Source organism: Rhagoletis zephyria, unplaced genomic scaffold (assembly GCF_001687245.7).
Source record: "Rhagoletis zephyria isolate East Lansing unplaced genomic scaffold, Rhagoletis_zephyria_1.1 Rzeph_scaffold_00315, whole genome shotgun sequence".
Taxonomy (NCBI): domain Eukaryota; kingdom Metazoa; phylum Arthropoda; class Insecta; order Diptera; family Tephritidae; genus Rhagoletis; species Rhagoletis zephyria.
The window spans coordinates 164715-186354 of NW_016157399.1; the positions used below are offsets into that span (position 1 = coordinate 164715).

Below are 21640 nucleotides of genomic sequence, written 5' to 3' on the forward strand. Positions count from 1 at the left end.
TTTGACATTACCTTGGGGGCAGTGCTCATATGTACGTTCCAAGCGCTCATAGAAGAGATCCTTGGACGCCTCATCCTTCTCTTCCGTCGGGGCATGGGCGCAGATGAGCGAGATGTTGAAGAATCTAGCTTTGATGCGGATTGTGGCTAGACGTTCGTCCACCGGGGTGAACGCCAGTACTCGGCGACGGAGTCTCTCTCCTACCACGAATCCAACACCGAATTTGCGCTCCTTTACGTGGCAACTGTAGTAGACGTCGCAAGGCTTCACGCTTACTTTACCTTGCCCCGTCCATCGCATTTCTTGGATGGCGGTGATGTCAGCCTTTGTCTTCCCGAGGACATCAACCAGCCGGGCAGAGGCACCTTCCCCATTAAGGGTCCGGATATTCCAGGTGCATACCCTTAAATCATAGTCCTTTATACGTTTGCCGTGGTCGTCATCAGAAAAAGGGGGTCTCATCCGAGGCTTGTTGGATTTTTTCATTGGGCGGGGTTTTAACGTGGCGGGACCCAAACCCAGCGCACGCGAAGTTTTACGCCTTCTCACTTTAGCTCGCTCCCAAACGGGTGTTTGGTTGCTACCCAGAGGATACGTGGATATAAATATCCGGACGTTGTGAGCTGCGATTTGAACCGTACGCACAAGAATCGCTTTTGGCCACTCCCAGGTGAATGTCAGCCAGAAGTTTTCCACTTCTGCCACGGAACCATCCTCCCTTCTGCGCACGGAACCATCCTCCATGCCCATTGCACCCGAGTATTCTAAGCGGATGCGTTTGTTCATAGGTGCAGGATGTATTATACCGAATATGAGAAGAAAATCCCCCACTCATATACATGGATAGACCGAATTTCAAATGGTGGTCTTATAAAACCTAAACCGAAATTCCNGTAATTATTAATAAATTTAATGGAAGAAATTTTCGAATTGCAAAAATTTAATAGCTAAATTATTGAAGTTAATTTCTGTTTTAAATTTAGAAGAGTCGAACTTTTTTTATGTCTAATATACTTAAGAATTAAGTATTTGAATAAAAGAATAAATGCTAAAACAGAATGGGATAGTAACATGCAAGAAAATTATCAAAACGGTTTTATAAACAAGTGTGTTTCATTTAGTATGTAATTTTGTGGAAAAGCCTAAAATGAGGCTGATTCTAATAAGATTTTATAATTTTCATATTTACAAAAACTTTCATTTCAAAGGTATTGAGTTTTATCAAATGTGGTAAATACATATCAAAGGGTTAATTTCTTTGTTTATATTTTCTAACATTACAGTCAGCTATAGTTGCGTTCCAGGTGCTCAAGATATTCACGGTTTGCAGGTTTTTTTTGCAGGAAAGCGTTCCAGGTGCCAAAAAACCTGTAAGTCAAACCACTTTTGTGAGAGTAACTTGCTCTCTCTCTCAGTCAGAAGTTGCAGGTTTTAGTCCGAAGTTTTTCTTCCTGCAAGTTCATGAAAAGTGTCAAACGATAAGCAGGGTTGCATTTGTAAACAAAAACAGAACCTTAAGCGCCACGGAGACAATCAAATAAATATGTCAAGCATTGCATATGTATGAGATTGGCCCGCAAACGTTCAAATAAACTCGTCAATTAAACAAACAATTTATTTTTCTTGTCCGCGCACTTGCTCACCACGACGATCAGAAGGCAAGTGCACTTGTTTTTTGTCAAGCATAACGCGAGACGGTTGATAAAGATATTTCATCGTCTCCATGGCACTTTACATTAAAAAAAAAATCGAAGTAGTTACAGGAAAAGTGGTTTTTCGCGTTCCAGGTGACCTTCTTTGTTTCGCTCTCGCTCCTCTCTTTCAAGAGAGTGATTTTGTTATTTAACAGTTTTACAGGTTTTTACACGAAGTTATCTGGAACGCAACTTATGAGAGTGCTCGACTGAATTGTCACTTCTACCTTGTTGAATATGCCTTGCTCCTACCCTGTCGGAAACACCAACAACGAAAATGAGAATAACGGCACATGCAGTAATCAATTGATAGAAAAATATTTTCTAATAAAAAAATTATTATAATTGTCAATAGCATTTGCAATCTTGATAATTTATCAAGAAAACAGATTTAAAATTCTGTGCTAGAACTGGGAGTTTTTGATAAATAATCAAAAATTGACAAATTATAAAAATATTGAATTTATTAAGTGCACAGAACCGGGCTGTAAGTATATACATATTTGTTATGAAATATAGCAGTGTTATTCAGTATATTTTTTTCACACTGAAGAAGTGAAGAGTTTGGTAGTGAAGATTTGGTAACTTTTGGTAACTTTTCTTGAGAGATTTTGGTAGAAAAAAAATGTTGGCGAGTGGCAACCATGTGCCCATGACCGATTTGAAGTTAAAAATGCGAAACAGAGAGCATAGTAAAGAAAACAAGAGATACTCCGTTACACCGATGGTAGCGAGCATTCCATTCGCGAAATATTATACTCCCGCTCATTCGCATTCTCTTGCTGATATCGTTTGCAAACCTTGTACATGTTTTGAGAGTAAAGACAGAGAACTTAGATAGATCTATCTAAGTTCTCTGGTAAAGAGAACGACCGCAAAAGCAAATGCATTCTCGCAGCTATGTAGTTCGTACTAATCGCGTGCTGTGGTGTTGATGGAAATTCAACATTTGAAAGCAGATTCATATGTCTGGGTGTAGCTGAGTGCGCAAAGATGCTTGCCACAAGTATTTTTTTTTAGTTTTTGTCTTGATTATTCACTTCACGGATGCTTTTTCAGAACGAACGCGGTCATATTAATATGCGCTTAAGTGAATTTTTACCAATATACAGTACTTTCGTTGACGTTTATGGTAAGATCAATTACGTTTCTATTTGATGTTAATATTTTTTCCCTCAGTGTAACGGGTATTGAAAAGTTTAATTCTTATCCGCAAAGTTGTAGCTACTGTTTTGATATTTTCTTCAACTGGAGATCTTCCCTGATGCATATTTGTTAGTAATAGTCCGAAGATGCATATGTGCCAATCGATAAGAGGAACAGCTACGATTCCGTGCCTTGAAAATTCGGAATCTAGGCTCGATTGAGAACAACTTTCCTTTTGGCTACATTTTTCATTCACTGACTCCAGTATTTGATATTCGGTCTAGTTATCTGACACCGGCACAATTTCATTGGAATATGCCCCAATCGAAAAGGGCGAGCAGCTACGATTACACACCTTGAAATTTTGAAATCTGGGAGTAATTTGGAATGGCTTTCTGAAGGTTGCGCTTGGCTACATTTTATTAATACCTAACGATGCTTGAAGACCACTGTGTGCCCATTGATAGCTCGGTTATATAACTTGAGAAATAATAGGTTTAAAGACACTTTTATCAAAGTTGATAATTTTGACTTTTGAACAGATTTGTTACACAAATACTCCTTTGTGCGGCTCCGCATTGATTATTGCGAATGCGAAAGCGAATGCGAATGTCAAAATTAATGCGGAAGCTCCGCGGTTGCGAATGCGAATGCGAATATTCGCAACAAACCCTGGTATGTACATACATATCGATGGTCCTCAGAAATAACGACACAATTCAAAATTAAAGAAATAAAAACTCTTCCCACTGTGAAGTGGCTCATGTCTCTAATCCGTTTCTAATTCATGTCTAATCTTGACTACCTACTGTAGTAATCCTTACCACTTACTTTAGTAAATATAAGAAATGGATTAGACAAGGATTAGAGACATGAGCCACTTAACAGTAGTAAGGGATTTTATTTTTTAATTGTGAATTGTGTCGTTATTGCAGAGGACCATCGATATATGAAAGTGTGTGCACCAATCTATTAATATCGTTGAATTATAATTATTTTAATACTAGAACCGGCGAACTTCGTCCCGCCCAAAATTAATTTTTTTTATTGAAATATTTCGTCCAACGTTTTCGCCATCAATTCACGTTCACGTTTGGTTTTGTGGTCGACAGAAGGCATATCCTCCATTTCTGTTTAGTCACTGTAAAGCAAGGACCGCAATGGTTCTGATGGTTGATTTAACGGGAGTAATTTGACTTTGATCCCTGATGCCTCCGAATCGACGATTTTTAGCAGTAACTCGGCTCCAGCGCCACTAAAAATTATCATTAAAATCGTTTCGGTCATTTAGGAGGAGTTAAGCCACCAGAATAAGTCTTTTACATACTGACACTCTTCGGCATTTTTTCCCATACAAAATCTCTCACGCATTCGTTATACGGAGAAAATGCGCAACATCATCTGCGAAAAAATTCTCAAAAATCAACGGTATCTTGTAGTCATTAAAAACTTGCACTTTACGATACTGAAATTGAGTGAACTAAAAAACTGCATACTCAAAATTTGGTGCCATTTGATGCAAAATGAACTATGTTTCTAGAAAGAATTAACAAAAAAAAATTTTTATGTAAATGAAAAAAAGCACTGTATTCTGGGTGTATATATTTACAGATAGGTAAAAGTTTCAATATGTTTGGAAAGCACCACGTCCCTTTTCCAGTAGCCCAAAAATCTCTATACCAATTTCCAGGACATTACCACAAATACTTTCAGAGATATACGGTATGAAAAATTCGATATGTATGGGTGATGCCACGCTCCCTTAATATATCCAAAGTCTGCAGTAGATGTCCAAAATTTCAAAAAATCGTTACAGCCGTTCGCGAGATCACCTCTTATAAAAAGAAGCAGCTTCTCTTTATATACATAATTAGTGTAGGTAACACAGGACAACACCGATTTTGATGGGGCAAATGTTGAAGCTAGTTTGAATAGGCTCTTTTTGCTGATTAAGGGCCATTTTTATTTTGATTGTTGAGAGTATTAAAAAGGGCCATTTTGTAATGTAAGCAGTTAAGTTGCCTTTACTAGCAGGGCAGATAAATTGTTTCTCACTTTAGAGTGTTTTTGTTTTCTTATCTTACCGGTAAAAATATATTTGTTATTCCGTAGAGTGAAACCAGAGAATGTTAATGTACAATGCTACATTTTTGCAGCATGCACCACAGTACTCATAAGCTGACGGCGTAAATTTGCAAATATTAATCATCAACGGCAGCTAATTTATGTAAATTTGCTACAAATTTCTCACCTCACCATAGAATATGGTAGTTAAAATTGATCTCAGTGATCCCGCATCTCAGATCTTCAAATTAGTACTTAAAAAAATTTTACTTAACATTTGCGCCTTCTCATGACATTAACATTCTCTGGTTCAACAGTTGCTAACTTTCCGCCATTTTTTCCATCGTACAATTTTTTCGCTACCTGAACTCAACGTGTTTTGCTCAGCTTTAACAGATGATCGAAAAGATTTACACAGCTTATATTAAATGTACTAGTCTTATAGATTGAGAGTCAGCCTTTAATTAAGAAATATTATGTCCTGATTATATAAAATAAAACTAAAAAAGTTCAAAATAAAATAATGTAAAAAAAAATATTTTTTTTTAAAACAAGATTTTATTTATTATGTACAAATAAAAAGAATAAAATAAAGTAGTGTAACAAAAGATTTGTTAGCAAACAAATTTTGTAAAAACTGCACTAAAATTAATAAGTTAAGCTTTCGTTAAAGTTAGTAAAAGCCAAATAGTGAAAGGAGTTACTCAAACTCGAATGAAAATTACTAATAATTTTTACTGATTTACTTTGAGCAACAATTTATCGATTCCAGAAATTAATGCGCTGATGAGAAAACGAAAACTCGTACATATATGGGTGTTTCCATCGGAAGGTCCACCACGACAAAAAAAATAAAAGTCTTATATCTAACGTATTTACCCTATACGATTTGTCTGCTTTTTAAAATATACACTGGCTATGTAAGTAGAATCATATTTGCGTAAAATGGTCTTCCTAGGTGGCGCCAAGGCTGAGATATTTCGAAAAACCGTATTTATGGCCGATTTGGTTCGAATTTGGCGTATGTAGTTGAAACATAATAAGTCATAGATTTCCAACAAATTCACCCTGAATTGGCGCTGAAGTCAAAATATAAAGTATATTCTACATAAAATACATGTTTTATTTGCGTTAAAAATTCATTTAAAAGCAATATTAACAAAAACATAACGATGGAAATTTATGTCACGTGACGCTACGTCACTGGTTTTTTACTGGATGTCGTTTTCGTACGCAAAAACTTGCAAGAAACTTGCAAAAGAGGGGAAATTGAGAGAGCAAAATTGACAGCTGAACTTGCAAGTTTTACTGGATTTTTACTGGATAAATTTTTACTAGCAACTATTTGCTAGTAAGAAAAACAGCTGATGGCGTGATGCTTAATGTAATTCACATTAACAAAATAATTCTTTGTGGTGCTTTTATAGTTGCAATTGACAAAATAAACCTATTTAAATATACAATAAGATGGAAAATACTAGTTTTCTAAGAAAATTGCATCGGAAAATAACAAATTGATCAGCTGTTCATAAAACTAGCAACTTCTTGCTGGTTTTGCGTTTTCGTACTTTCTTGTATATTTCACTCATTGGGAGTAAATATTGACTTACTCTCCGAAATATGGTTACTGGCAAGTTACTGGATATTTTTTGCTGGAGAATACGAAAACACAGCTACTATTTTTAGCATATCCAATCAGCTGATGAATTTGATTCTGTAGCTGAATAGTTTTAGATCTCGACATTTAACAAACTCCTGTTCCCACGATTCGCACCAAAAAAAAAAAAAGGAAAACAAGTAAGAAAGTCTAAGTTCGGGTGGAGCCGAACATTAAATACCCGGCGCAAGTATTAAACATATGTTTTTTCACCTTTCCGAAACCTACCGCTAGATGGTAAGCCGGGGATGTATCAATTTTGAGTAAATTAGCGTCCTTAAATTTCGAAATATAGCAGTTTCAAGCATTTCTGAAGTTTACCGTTATATGGAAAGCGGCCGTAATTTTAGTCCGATTTCAATCAATTTCAACGTTTTGCTTTTATGTGGCAAGCACAATAAAATTACCGAGTTTGGTACAAATTGGTAGAACGGTTACCGATATACATATTTGCGACCATATTGGTAAAGAATTGTTGCGAGCATCAATTTTGAATAAGTCAGCTTTAATATTTACTGATTTATCGAAGATTTTGTATTTCTGTAAATTACCGTTATATGGGATGTGGGCGTGGTTATTGTCCGATTTTTTTAAATTTTCGGCCAATTAGTATGCTGTATGAAGGCCAACAACTGTGCTAAGTTTGGAAGAAATTGGTGCAGCGGTTACCACGATATACACATGTAACCATAAGTTCGCGTGGCTACGCCCATTTTCCAAAAAATTATAATATTCTTATTTTTCGTCTAAAAATTGTTATAAATATCAATTTTGAGTGAATAATCGTCGGTAGTTACTAAAATATCGCAGTTTTCGTATTTCTGGAAATTACCGTTATATGGGAAGTGGGCGTGGTCCGATTTCGCCCATTTTCAATACCAACCTACATTGGATCAACAGAAACCTACATACCAAATTGCGTGGAGATATCTCAATTTTTGCTCGAGTTATCGTGTACGGACGGACGGACAGACAGACATGGCTTAATCGATTTCTCTTTTCATTCTGATCATTTATGTATACATTTGTCTAAATCTATCTCGATTCGTTTTGGCTGTTGCAAACAACCGTTATGTGAAAAAAATTAATATACCCTTGTGCACAAGTGCGCTCGGGTATAAAAAGGTTCCGTACGTCATGTGGACTGCGCCCCTCGTGTCGTTAGGGATGGAGGGTAAAAACCGTTGGGATTAATTAATTGTACATGTTAAATAAAGGCTTGTTTTTAAAATATATTTGTTTTTGCAATATTTTATTTATCTAATATATCCTGTACAAAAAACTTGCATAAATGTATTTTAAAGAACGTATTATTATACGAAGCCAATTATGAGTATTTTCTGATATATATCTCGAAGTATAATAACTGTTTATGGAGAAAATTACGAACCATGCCTCAAACTGGTTCATAGGCATGCTACACAGCGGGTGAAAAAAGGTTGCTGTGGACAAATGAATTTTGAGAGCCCAAATGTGAACCGATTTCAAGTCTCTTTTTTTAAATAAGAGATAATTAAATTTCACATCGATCTATTCCAAAAAAGTGGAAGCATTCAAACGTAAAAATTTTGTTTCTTTTATTTTTCAACATAAGTAAATAAAACAACTAGGGCTTTACTAAAAAATCGCCACGGATAGATCGACGTGAAATTTAATTATCTCTTATTAAAAAAAAGAAACTTGAAATCTGTTCGGCTCTCTAAATTCATTTGTCCACAGAAACATTTTTAGCCCCACTGTGCGCCATTTTAATGAGCCTTCAAGGCGTGGAAATACCGAACATCGAATACGGGACAAATACAGGACATTAAAAGAAATACAGAACAATTGGCGTCCCGTATAAAATAAATAAATTACCAGGCCAATTGGTCAAAAAACAATTGTTGGATCGTTTGTGCGATATCGTCCACTCAATTCCAGTTTTGATTCACGTAACAGTAACAGTAGCACGTAACAGAAAAAAATGCATAAATCAGTGTTTTGACGACATCTTTTTGTCAGTATCGTTTGAACCACAATCGTTTCAAAGTTACGTGATTCATGCCCAGGACTGTCCCGTATAATACAGAACGGATGTTCACCGTAACGATATTGTATGTTATTGTATCGTAGCGAATGCAAATCCATCAACATAAACATTCTTAAAATGTTGACGGGACTATCCGCCAGAAAGCTTCGCGATGAGCCAAAAATCAAAATTTTACCAGATCAGATACAAAATTTGACTAGAAACATTTTAAAAACCGTGCGATTTTCAATAAGATATTAGTATACGACTTTTTTACTACTATTCTGGCATTGGTACTTAAACCCGTACATGTTAACACTATAAATATTATGATGTAGATTTGAGGTTTATACCATACTCTGTAAATTGTGGGATAACATAAATATCTTAATGTTTTTTCTACTTAATAAAAATTCACCTCATTTCATACACCTTTTTATCATTCAGGTCGGAAGCATGCTATCTACAGTTGATTACAGGCTTTCATAACTACATATATAGCTTTATATTATGACCTTCTGGAATTTCTTTTATTTTGCAGATCCATATGAACCTCAGACAGCAAAATAGGGCCACCCACCCTGCTGCCCTGACGAATATATTTACATTGTAGTGTGGCCTGCATGGAACGCCTGCGGCTGCCGTCTAATGCCATTAAATGTAATCAAGGAACAAAGAAGCAAAAGTGTCACAGCCACAATTTGCAAAAAGGATTTCTTCCTACAGCAGCAACAATAAAGTAAGAATTGCAACAAAATAACACAATTCACGTCCACAGGCACTCAACCAACAAATATAATGATATCAAACACAGTTGCCACAGTACAATGAGGCGCGCCTCTAAGCACAATTCCAGAGTGCAAATGTCGAATGCCAGCTGGAGTCGCCGCCGACGGTTCTTCAACTTCTTTCTACAATTGCGTATATATCCATTATTTCGATTATTGCCGGTGTTGTGGCTGCTATTATGCTATTGTTGCTGTTGCTGTTGTGCCGAAAACAGGCGGAATGCCGCGGAGCATAGTGTTAAGTTGAGCAACTGCTACGACATTCGATATGGCTTTGATGGGGTGCTAACGGGCAGTGTGCCAAAGCTCCTATATCCTGCAGCCAATAGCTCTAATAGAGGCAACAGTAGTACCATTACCAATGCAAACATGAGCACCACGGTGAGTGATCTGTGGACGCAACACCAACTGCAGTTACAAAACGGTTCAGATGTAGATGCACTGGGCTTCCGACCAGGACCGGCGATACACACAGGTTGGCAATGTTGCTGCTGGAATGCGACAAATCATGTGAGTAAAACAGCAGGACTACTATGTACTACCACGATGCAGAAAATGAAGGTGCCGCCATTCGCGGACTTCGGATTCTTAAAAAACTTAAGCAAAATTTTAAGGGCCGTTTTCTCATCTAAGCTTTAGATTACCGGCCACTTCATCGTCTCGATATACGAGTTTTCGTTTTCTCATCAGCGCATTAATTTCCCGAATCGATAAATTGTTGCTTACCCGTTGCAACCTTTAAAATTTGTACCTAACTTTAAATTTTGGTTCATGAGTTAGATATATTAGATATTTCAACCAAGGTTTTGGTTTTTGCTAACAGGTGCTCTTGCTCTATATTTGCTTATGTTGCATTGCCAACCTTTGGAATTTTATGACGAATGTAGTGAAGTTTCACTCTAGGAAGTGTAGTAAAGTTTCACTCTACGGAATAACAAATTTATTTTTACCCGTAAGATAAGAAAACGAAAACACTTTAAAGTGAGGAACAATTTATGTGCCCTGTTAGTAAAGGCAACTTTAAGTAATCTTAAGGGCCGTTTTCTAATGCAAGCAGTAAAGTTGCCTTTAAGAGGGCAGATAAATTGTTCCTCACTTTAAAGTGTTTTCGTGTTCTTATCTTACCGATAAAAATAATTTTGATATTCCGTAAATTGAAACTTCACTACATTTCCTAGAGTGAAACTTCACTACATTCGTCATAAAATTTCAAAGGTTGGCAATGCAACATAAGCAAATATAGAGCAAGAGCAACTGTTAGCAAAAACCAAAACCTTGGTTGCAATATGTAATATATCTGACTCATGAACCAAAACCAAACCAAAATTTAAAGTTGGGTAAACATTTTTAAAGGGTGCCGCGGGTGAGCAACAACTTATTGATTCGTGAAATTAATGCACTGATGAGAAAACGAAAACTTGTATATCGAGACCAGGGGCTCTATTCTGTAACTGTGCGTTTTCAGGTGTACACTGAAAATTGTGTGCACTCTTCATTTTGCGATTCAGGAAGAGTGAGAATGAGTTTTAGCTGTCAAAATTGTGTACACTTCCTCATTTTGCGATTCAGCATGTGTGAGAATGAGTTTTAACTGTCAAAATTGTGTACACTTCTCTTCCGAAAAACTTGCTGAACTTTTGTCGGGGAGTTTTTGTTGTGAGTTTTGCACCCGGTGTACACTACATTTTCTCACAGTTACAGAATAGAGCCCCAGGGTTGTTGCGAATATTGTTCCGAAATGAAAGTATTTTCCGGATAATAAACAAACCGCTTATCCAAATTAAACAAGTTTGGTATCAAATGAAAGAGGACTTAAATAGCTTTAAAACTGAAATGTCTAAACGAGGAAAGGCACATATTGAAAACTATTTCAACAAAAAATGTTAATTAATTACCATAGAACAAACCTATATAAAAAAACCTTATAAAAAAAATATAAATAGAGGTCTTTCGTTATATCTGTTTAAAAGCTAATTCAGTCCTCTTTCATATGATACCAAATTGGTTTAGTTTGGACAGGCCGTTTGTTTATTATCCGGAAAGGACTTTTATTTTGGAATAATATTCGCAACAATCCTGTTCGAGACGATTAAGTGGCCGGTAATCCAAAGGTTAGATGACAAAACGGCCCTAAGGGCAGTAAAGTTGCCTCTACTAACAGGGCAGATAAATTGTTCCTCAGTGTTTTCGTTTTCTTAACTTACCGGTAAAATTAAATTTGTTATTCCGTAGAGTGAAACTTCACTACACTTCCGAGAGTGAAACTTTACTACATCATAAAATTTCAATGGTTGGCAATGGAGCATAAGCAAATATAGAGCAGGAGCAACTGTTAGCAAAAACAAAAACTTTGTTTGAATATATCTAACTCATGAACCAAAACCAAACCAAAATTTAAAGTTGGTTACAAATTTGTAAAGGTTGCATCGGGTGAGCTAAAATTTATTGATTGGAAAAATTAATGCGGTGATGGGAAAACGAAAACTCGTATATCGAGACGATAAAGTGGCCGGTAATCTAAAGGTTAGATGAGAAAACGGCCCTAATTAAGTGTTGTAAGCAACTTTACAAAAATGGGAACAAAATCATGGCAAAATGACATTCATAGGCGAGAGAATATGTTGGCCAACAAAATATGTGGCAGCACCTTCAATCACGCCAGAACATTAATTTTTACTAGCAGACCCGGCGAACTTCGTCCTGCCCAAAATTTTTATTTTTTTATTGAAACTTTTTGGGCCAACATTCTCATTCATCTGCTAAGATTATGGTTTGGTGGTTATTTGTGTGCAGCATTTCATAAAACGGTTATTCGCAAAACGAAATAAATTTGAAGAATGTTTCCCTCTTCCCTACATGGCGGCAACAATGACCCGGTTCTATAGTGAATCTGTCCTAGAAGCTTTACAGTATAGTTGGTGGCAATCTCAAAATGGGTTCAACAAAAATGCAATATACATGTACTGATTTCAGACGAAATACCTTAAAAGCTGGAACGCATAATAATATCGGAAAATCACATCCTTTGGGCCAATCGTAACACAGTAGAGTTCGATATACTCAATGGTGCAACAGGTCGATTTAATCTGACCTTCACGGCACTTTTTCTCACTTGGCTATTTTTTTTAGTAATAACTCGACTCCAGCGCCACTTGGCAGCACGTTTTTGCAATAGTATTGCCCTTACTATTACCACTACATATTTAAAATATTAGCTAAATCGGATCATAAATAAGATTATTAGTAATAACTCAACTACAGCGCCAACTGGCGGACTAAATTATAAAACTAAACCTTGATTTCATATATATACATATCTCCATACGAAGTATGAAAAATTCTGTTTGTATGGGAGGTGCCACGCCCCCTTTTCCAATAGCTCCAATTTTTCTCCAAGAATATGCGATTGATCCCGTATATCTCCATACCAAGTTCTAGAACTCTACTATGAACACTTCCAGGGATACGTAGTATGAAAGCTTTAGTTTGTATGGGAGGTGCCACGCCCCTTTTACATATAGAATTTTGTTTAGCCTAAAACCATCCTTGGGACACGTGCGGCAGGTGTCTGAATCAGGGTTGTTGCGAATATTCGTATTCGCAACCGCGGAGTTTCCGCATTAATTTTAACATTCGCATTCGCTTTCGCATTCGCAATAATCAATGCGGAGCTTTTGCGAATGTTGTGCAAGTGCACCGAAAAATGACAAATTGTAGCCAATATTTTTGCCTGCGGTCGTGGGAGTATTTGTGTAACAAAACCGGTCAAATGTCATATTTATAAAAATGTCATATACATATTATTTCTTAAGCATATACATATTTCTATACATATACATATATATATTTCTTAACATATACATATTATTTCTTAAGCTATATAACCGAGCTATCAATGGGCAGTCATACAAGATCCAACTTCTACTTGACCTTTGACGTACGTCATAGAGAACATAGTCTTTTTAGCAAATTTTTTTTCCTGTGCTTTAAATACCTGCATTGCTTTCTTTCTTTATTATGATTTTTTTGGGCCAATCTTAAAAAAACTACTAGACGCAAAAGAAGAAAGTGTACACTGTAATTCTTAACCAAATTTTCGAGATTTGCCTTTGATCTTACATCTATATTGGTTTCAATAATTTCAAATGGGGCTCTTTGGGGAATTTATTTTTAGCAAAAATTTTAAAAACAGTAATTTTGTTTACATGTCGGGCAATATTTTTTTTATAGGGATATACATTGGATCCTTGGCTAAAAACTTCTGTGGTAAAACTGTCCCTTCTTTGTTATTTGAAATCAAAGTGTAAGCTCTTTAAATAGGGATTTCCAGCAGAAATGATAAACGTCTGGACATAAAGAGAAATAATTAAAAAACTATAGGTCTGACCTTTAATAAGATAAAAATTACGTGAGATTCAAATGCTTATAAAAAACAGAGTGTTTCTTTTTTTTAAATAACAATATTCTGATCCGATTCGGCTGGCAGCCACGAGTTTGAAAACAGAATTTTGTTCAAAATTTTATTCCTGGAAAATAATAATTTATTTTCCATATCCACCTATTTAGCTCGCTATAAGCACACATTTTTCAAACCAGTCGCAGAAGGAAGTATTAAAAATAACAGAAATTAAAATCGAAAAACGCTCATGATGTTACATTCCCTAAATTCTGAAACAGCCAAAGGAATGAGAATGAAGAATTCTTTTTAAAGAACTTTAGAAAAACCTGACACATCTGGTTTGGCTTGTAAGCGCTGTTTAAACAAAGATCTCGTCATTATGCTTGATTCTAATTGTTTCTTAAAAATACTTGACATCCGCATTCGCATTCGTATAGCTGTTAGATATTCGCATCCGCTTTCACATCCGCGGATGACTTAACCCTCCGGTTGTGTGAAGAATTTTTAGTCGGTCGTTAGAGTATTAGTCACCCAGGTGACTATGTGCAAAATGTATCAAAATCCCATAATTTGCAAGAGAAGATGCACACAAATGATAGGAGGTCATTCAGGAATGGCAAAATGCAAAGGTAAGGGAAGTGACCATGGTTGTAACTGGGTAGGGGCAAGGGCTCTACATTTAAAGTTCTACCTATATATATATATATAAAATAGGTCCCTGATATGCTAGCTTAATAGTTTCGAGGATGATCAATTCGAAGACATCGAAGGTGAGTATCTGCCTGAAGGATCTGCTTCAGATGAAGAGGAGGGCGACTTTCCGGCAGAAATAAAAGCTGAGGAAGATATCTCTGATTTGAACGATATTGAAGTCAAAATCGAAGAGCCTAAAGATGCAGAAGTTGAGCAACAACTTTTGAGTTCAGCTATGATAAATTTAAGGCCGGATCAAATTTATACTTCAAAAGATAATACGATTTGGTCTAAGAATCCATTGTCTAATGCTGGTCGAGCTCAAACGCGAAATATCATGCGTGTGAGCGGTGCGTATTATTTGGCGCTTCTATACAAGCACCGGGTTTTTTATTACATTGCTTCCATACTTACAGATGGACCTGCCAACAAAAAGTTTTTGGCGAAACAAGAGACTTTCAATCTAATTTTCATTGACTTGATTAAAGATCTTATCATACGCTACACGAACCAAAGAGGTGCAAAATTTGCAGCTGAATATAACGTGCAAATCCAGATCGCCCACAACGTGAGTGGACTCCGATGGATTCGATTGAGTTCGATGCATTTTTGGGCATCATTTTACATTGCGGCGTTCACAATTCCAGCCATGATCGAGTGGTTGATTTGTGGGCTCGTCATGCACACCCTCTTTACCGTGCATCAATGCCAATGGTTCCATTTTTAACCATCTTGAAGTGTATTCGTTTCGATGATTCGAGAACTCGAGAAACTAGAAGACAACTCGACAAGGCAGCTCCGATCTCGGAAATATTTTCTTTCATCAATTAAAATTTGAGAAACAACTATCGCCCTAACGAATCTATTACAATTGATGAACAACTCTATGGCTTTCGATGGCGCTGTCCTTTTCGCCAATACATCCCGTCCATGCCAACCAAATATGGTCTAAAGTTATTTTGGGCTGCCGACTCGAAAACTCACTATCCGTTGCAAGGAGGGCTCTATCTGGAAAAACTTCCAGGCGAAGCAAGAAACAAAGATCTTGGAGAGAAAGATGTGTTACGATTGATGAGACATTGGGAAAACTCAGGTCGAAACAGCAGAAGAGCTAGTCAAGAAGAAGCTAAGCATGATTGGCACAATGCACCGGAATAAAAGGTGTATTCCTGCAGAGCTGATGTGCAAGCCAGGCGACCAAGTTGGAAAAAAAACGTTTGCATTTCGAGAGAAGACAACATTAGTGTCAAATGTGACAAAGAGGAACAAATCGGTTATTCTGCTTTCTACAATGCAAAAAACCGATGAGATAGACACAAACTCAGAAGCTCGTAAACCGTTAATTATTTTGGACTATAACAATACAAAAGGAGGCTTGTATAGTCCGTTCGTTTAGAAAGAATTCGTGAATTCTGACCTTTATTCATTTCTATAAATTCAAGGTGTCGACACAATGGACCAAATGTGCTCAAACTATTCCTGCAAGCGTGCAACGAGATGCTGGCCCCTGGCGATGTTTTATAATTTAGTTGACATTGCTGCCCTCGCCACCTATATCATATATGCCGAAAATCAGTCAAAAATTATGCCATCTAATTTGACGCGCCGTCAATTTCTGGTTCAATTATCTTAGGATCTATGCCAAAACAACATCCTGCGACGCTCCCAAAATCAGTACGTCATTGGCAAGCCGAATCTTAGGTCAGCAATTTGTGACATAATTGGCCATGAACTGCCTCTCACCACGCAATGTGCGCCTGAGATATCCCAGTTGGATGCGAGTGGTCGCACCAAAATTCAAGGCAAACTTCAGCGCAATTCTCGTAAGCGGTGCACAAAGTGCGAAAATCCGGTTTGTAACCAACATACCAACAAGGAAGTAACTTGCAAGGCTTGCTAAGCCATTTTTCGTGAATTTTGTTAATTTTCCCTAAATATTTTTGCTATGTAAATCAAAAACTTACTAAATTTTATTTAAAAATAATCTTGGATAAAAAATTAAAAATTTTCTTCCATTTCCTAGTCGTGTTCCCATAGATTAAGTGTTCATGCACGTAGTCACCCGGGTGACTAATACTACAACAAAGGGTTACATATGAATTTTCAGCTAAACCTGTAAGGGCAGGTAAGAGCTAAAAACTTGAGACATGACTTATTGTTATCTTAATTAAAATCGTAGTAAAGTTACGAAATCTCACCATCCTATCTAGATTAGAACAAAAAGATATTTGCAGTACAAAAGTGAAAAGCCACCCGGGTGACTAATACTCAAACGGAGGGAGTGGAATACATTCGCAACATCCCTAGTCTGAATATAAAAAAAAAATTGGTTTATCTGTTCTCCGGCTATGCGAACACTTAAAAACGGCTTTCAAAATATATAGATATTAGTATAGATATATTATATATTATTATTATATTTTGGCTGTATCCGCTGTTTCTGATTGTCGCAAAAAAAAAAACTTGCTTAGTGACGAATTCGCCCCTTGATATGGTGATTGCTCAAAGCTATTTATATTCGAAATTGCATGAAAATTGGAAAACAGGCTTATCCAGGCAAAAAGCTACCTACGTACAAACTTTTAATCAAATCTTACCATCGATACGATTTTTCGAATAGATCGATCCCTGGTCCACTTTACGGAAAAAATGCAAGCAAATCGGACCGTAGATACGATGGAATAGATCGGTCCCTGGTCCACTTCCCGAAAAAAGGATCCTATATGCTAATCTAGGTAAAAGGCTACCTACGTACCAAATTGTAAGCAAATCGGACCATGATACAATTTTTTGGCCTAAAACAAGGTGGTTGCTGGGAGCTATTTATATACAAAATTTGATGAAAATCGGACCAGCCGTTCGCGAGATTACCTTTGAGAAAGAAAAGAGACTTCTCGTTATATAATTAGTATAGATTAGTATAGATATAGATAATCTTTACTACTTACTTTAGTTAGAACTTTGAGTTGTGTCGTTATTGCAGAGGACCCTCGATATGTGAATTCATATATTTCGATAATGAAATAAATTCGAGCATAAATACGATTTTTAGTTACATATACAGTGACGAGCAAAACTGTAACATGGAGTAACACTTTTTATTTCAGCCGCCGCTATCTTTCCAAGTTCTTCACGACATTTATACTTTTGTTGTGTATTCTTATTGGTACATCTTTGTTTCCCGTGTCATAACGATTTGAAGTCAATTCAACAACAATAACAAAACCAGCAGACAAAAATGTAAATTAAGGCAAATGTTACAGTTTTGCACTCATATATTTTTAATAACTTTTTGACAATTTTCACGAAAAAAAGAATTATTAACACAATGTTCAGTATGCTTTTGCTTCTGGAGGTATAGCCTCCCATATATCCTTAGTTTGCTTTCACAGCTCATGTACTCCATTGGGCGGACTTGGATACTTAGTAAGCTGCGCTTTTAGTTGATTTCACAAATTCTTGATGAGATTCATGTCCCCGGATTGTGGAGGTCATTTCAAATTAGCAAATTTTTGCTTTTGTTCCAGTCTTTGCGAAGATATGCAGTGTGTTTTCCTTGGTTTTTCAGCAGAAACTCTAATTTTTTCAACTATATTTTGCAAATTTTGTTGAAATATGAACAGATACTGTTCCTTACGCATAATGCGTACAAACGGGTCAACAACATTTTTGAAATACACCCCCAAGCTATTATTGACCGACCACTGTGATTCACAGTTTGCCTTACGTGATGCGCTTAGGCTTAATTTGGGCCTTTGATCCAATACCATGCCCACCCATCTGATTGAAAGCGATTAATTTAGTCTTGTCAGACCAAATAACCTTTAAATAAATCTTAAAGATGTGTTTTTTATTGCATTCTGTAAGGCCTAACATATGCCAATAGGCAACGGCCTGGTTTTCGTGNTACTACTTACTTTAGTTAGAACTTTGAGTTGTGTCGTTATTGCAGAGGACCCTCGATATGTGAATTCATATATTTCGATAATGAAATAAATTCGAGCATAAATACGATTTTTAGTTACATATACAGTGACGAGCAAAACTGTAACATGGAGTAACACTTTTTATTTCAGCCGCCGCTATCTTTCCAAGTTCTTCACGACATTTATACTTTTGTTGTGTATTCTTATTGGTACATCTTTGTTTCCCGTGTCATAACGATTTGAAGTCAATTCAACAACAATAACAAAACCAGCAGACAAAAATGTAAATTAAGGCAAATGTTACAGTTTTGCACTCATATATTTTTAATAACTTTTTGACAATTTTCACGAAAAAAAGAATTATTAACACAATGTTCAGTATGCTTTTGCTTCTGGAGGTATAGCCTCCCATATATCCTTAGTTTGCTTTCACAGCTCATGTACTCCATTGGGCGGACTTGGATACTTAGTAAGCTGCGCTTTTAGTTGATTTCACAAATTCTTGATGAGATTCATGTCCCCGGATTGTGGAGGTCATTTCAAATTAGCAAATTTTTGCTTTTGTTCCAGTCTTTGCGAAGATATGCAGTGTGTTTTCCTTGGTTTTTCAGCAGAAACTCTAATTTTTTCAACTATATTTTGCAAATTTTGTTGAAATATGAACAGATACTGTTCCTTACGCATAATGCGTACAAACGGGTCAACAACATTTTTGAAATACACCCCCAAGCTATTATTGACCGACCACTGTGATTCACAGTTTGCCTTACGTGATGCGCTTAGGCTTAATTTGGGCCTTTGATCCAATACCATGCCCACCCATCTGATTGAAAGCGATTAATTTAGTCTTGTCAGACCAAATAACCTTTAAATAAATCTTAAAGATGTGTTTTTTATTGCATTCTGTAAGGCCTAACATATGCCAATAGGCAACGGCCTGGTTTTCGTGCGATGCAGCAAAATTCTACCACTCTCGCGCATGTATTTTGATCAAAATTGTTTTTTTCTTCTGTTATGCTGCCTTTGCGCTCAAGTTGGTAATTCTTCGCCTCACTGTCTACTGATTTGCATTCGATTTTAATACCTTAAGCGCTTCTGTAGTAGTGGCTGCAGCGCTACTTGCTACTAAGTTTACAACGAACGAATGTCCGGCATGTGGAGAGACCCCTCACGACTCGAAACATCTCTTCGCATGCCCGGAAAACCTTACAACCCTAACGGCGTCGTCCCTATGGACGCTTCTTGGGGCTGCCGTTAGTGGAACTCGACGACAACGACTGAGATATCAGCCGATCTGGGCGGGGTTGTTGTAGCCGCTACAACAACAACAACNACAAATTCTTGATGAGATTCATGTCCCCGGATTGTGGAGGTCATTTCAAATTAGCAAATTTTTGCTTTTGTTCCAGTCTTTGCGAAGATATGCAGTGTGTTTTCCTTGGTTTTTCAGCAGAAACTCTAATTTTTTCAACTATATTTTGCAAATTTTGTTGAAATATGAACAGATACTGTTCCTTACGCATAATGCGTACAAACGGGTCAACAACATTTTTGAAATACACCCCCAAGCTATTATTGACCGACCACTGTGATTCACAGTTTGCCTTACGTGATGCGCTTAGGCTTAATTTGGGCCTTTGATCCAATACCATGCCCACCCATCTGATTGAAAGCGATTAATTTAGTCTTGTCAGACCAAATAACCTTTAAATAAATCTTAAAGATGTGTTTTTTATTGCATTCTGTAAGGCCTAACATATGCCAATAGGCAACGGCCTGGTTTTCGTGCGATGCAGCAAAATTCTACCACTCTCGCGCATGTATTTTGATCAAAATTGTTTTTTTCTTCTGTTATGCTGCCTTTGCGCTCAAGTTGGTAATTCTTCGCCTCACTGTCTACTGATTTGCATTCGATTTTAATACCTTAAGCGCTTCTGTAGTAGTGGCTGCAGCGCTACTTGCTACTAAGTTTACAACGAACGAATGTCCGGCATGTGGAGAGACCCCTCACGACTCGAAACATCTCTTCGCATGCCCGGAAAACCTTACAACCCTAACGGCGTCGTCCCTATGGACGCTTCTTGGGGCTGCCGTTAGTGGAACTCGACGACAACGACTGAGATATCAGCCGATCTGGGCGGGGTTGTTGTAGCCGCTACAACAACAACAACAACAACAACAACTAAGTTCACAAGATATCGGACTGTAATATTTTTTGACAGACTTCCTCTGTCCTTAGTAACACTTTAGGCAATATTTTTTCTCAGTCCAAACATTTTCATGTGGCAAACTCCACAATTTTTTGCCACTTTCCCTGCGGTCCCGCCTTTCCGCAGTAAATCTATTATTTACATTTATGTTTTCTAATAACCATATTATTTATTGGTGATCACTTCTTGAATAAATTACAATACAGATAAAAGTCATCTGACTTCCCACTAAGTAAAAGATAACTGTAAAATGCAAAACTGAGAGTGAGTGCAAAACTGTAACATTTGCCTTGACTTACATTTTTGTTTCCAGGTCTTTTTATAGTTGTTGGATTGACTTCAAATCGTTATTAGAGAGGGAGTGGGGATGTACCAATTAGTCTGTTCCTTTGAACTTCGGACTAAAACCTGTGGAACTGTCAAACTAAAATTTTACGCTCTCAAATGAGAGTAAAAGGAGAACAGATGCAGCAGTGCATAGGAACGCAAAAAGCACTATTTCCTGTAAAAAGTCAGACGGTTTGTTTACATGTCATTGGTACTACACTGATTTGGCTGAAATATCACTAAATAATTATTAAAATCTATACATATTCAAATATTTCGTTGTTTACTTCCATTTTTTAACAAATATAAGGTTCTTTGCTTTCACCGCTTTCTGTTTTTGTTTGCACATGTAAATCAGCTGATCGTTTGACACTTTTCATGAACTTACAGGGAAAAAAACTCCGGACTAAATCCTGTAACTTCTGACTAGGAACAGTTGCTCAGTTACTCTCTCAAATGTGTTCCCACTTACAGGTTTTATGTCAATGGTTAAAGAGACAATTGCGTATTATTACTGGGAATCTCCTGAAGATAAGAAAAGTTTTCCGATCGAAAACTGTTGATTTTCAAGAATTCTACACTATTTCTACGAAAAGTTGTTTTTCCCCCATATAAAATACATTGAAAACTTTGAGCGCTTTGAGCACTCCCTATTTTATTTTTTTTTTCAAAATAAAAAAATAGGGGTATATTTTTTTCGATATAGAACAATCCTAGGGGGTGCCAGC

General features: G+C 36.8%; 1 protein-coding gene across 1 annotated transcript in view; it reads left to right on the top strand.

The window, feature by feature from the left end:
- The window catches only part of LOC108358934 (uncharacterized), a 267395-nt gene that overhangs the window by 118139 nt on the left and 127616 nt on the right, over positions 1-21640 (top strand). The window contains exon 2 of the mRNA XM_017610464.1: positions 9111-9867. Coding sequence (XP_017465953.1) covers positions 9397-9867 — 471 coding nt within the window. The 5' untranslated portion in view covers positions 9111-9396. The remainder of the gene's footprint in view (positions 1-9110; positions 9868-21640) is intronic.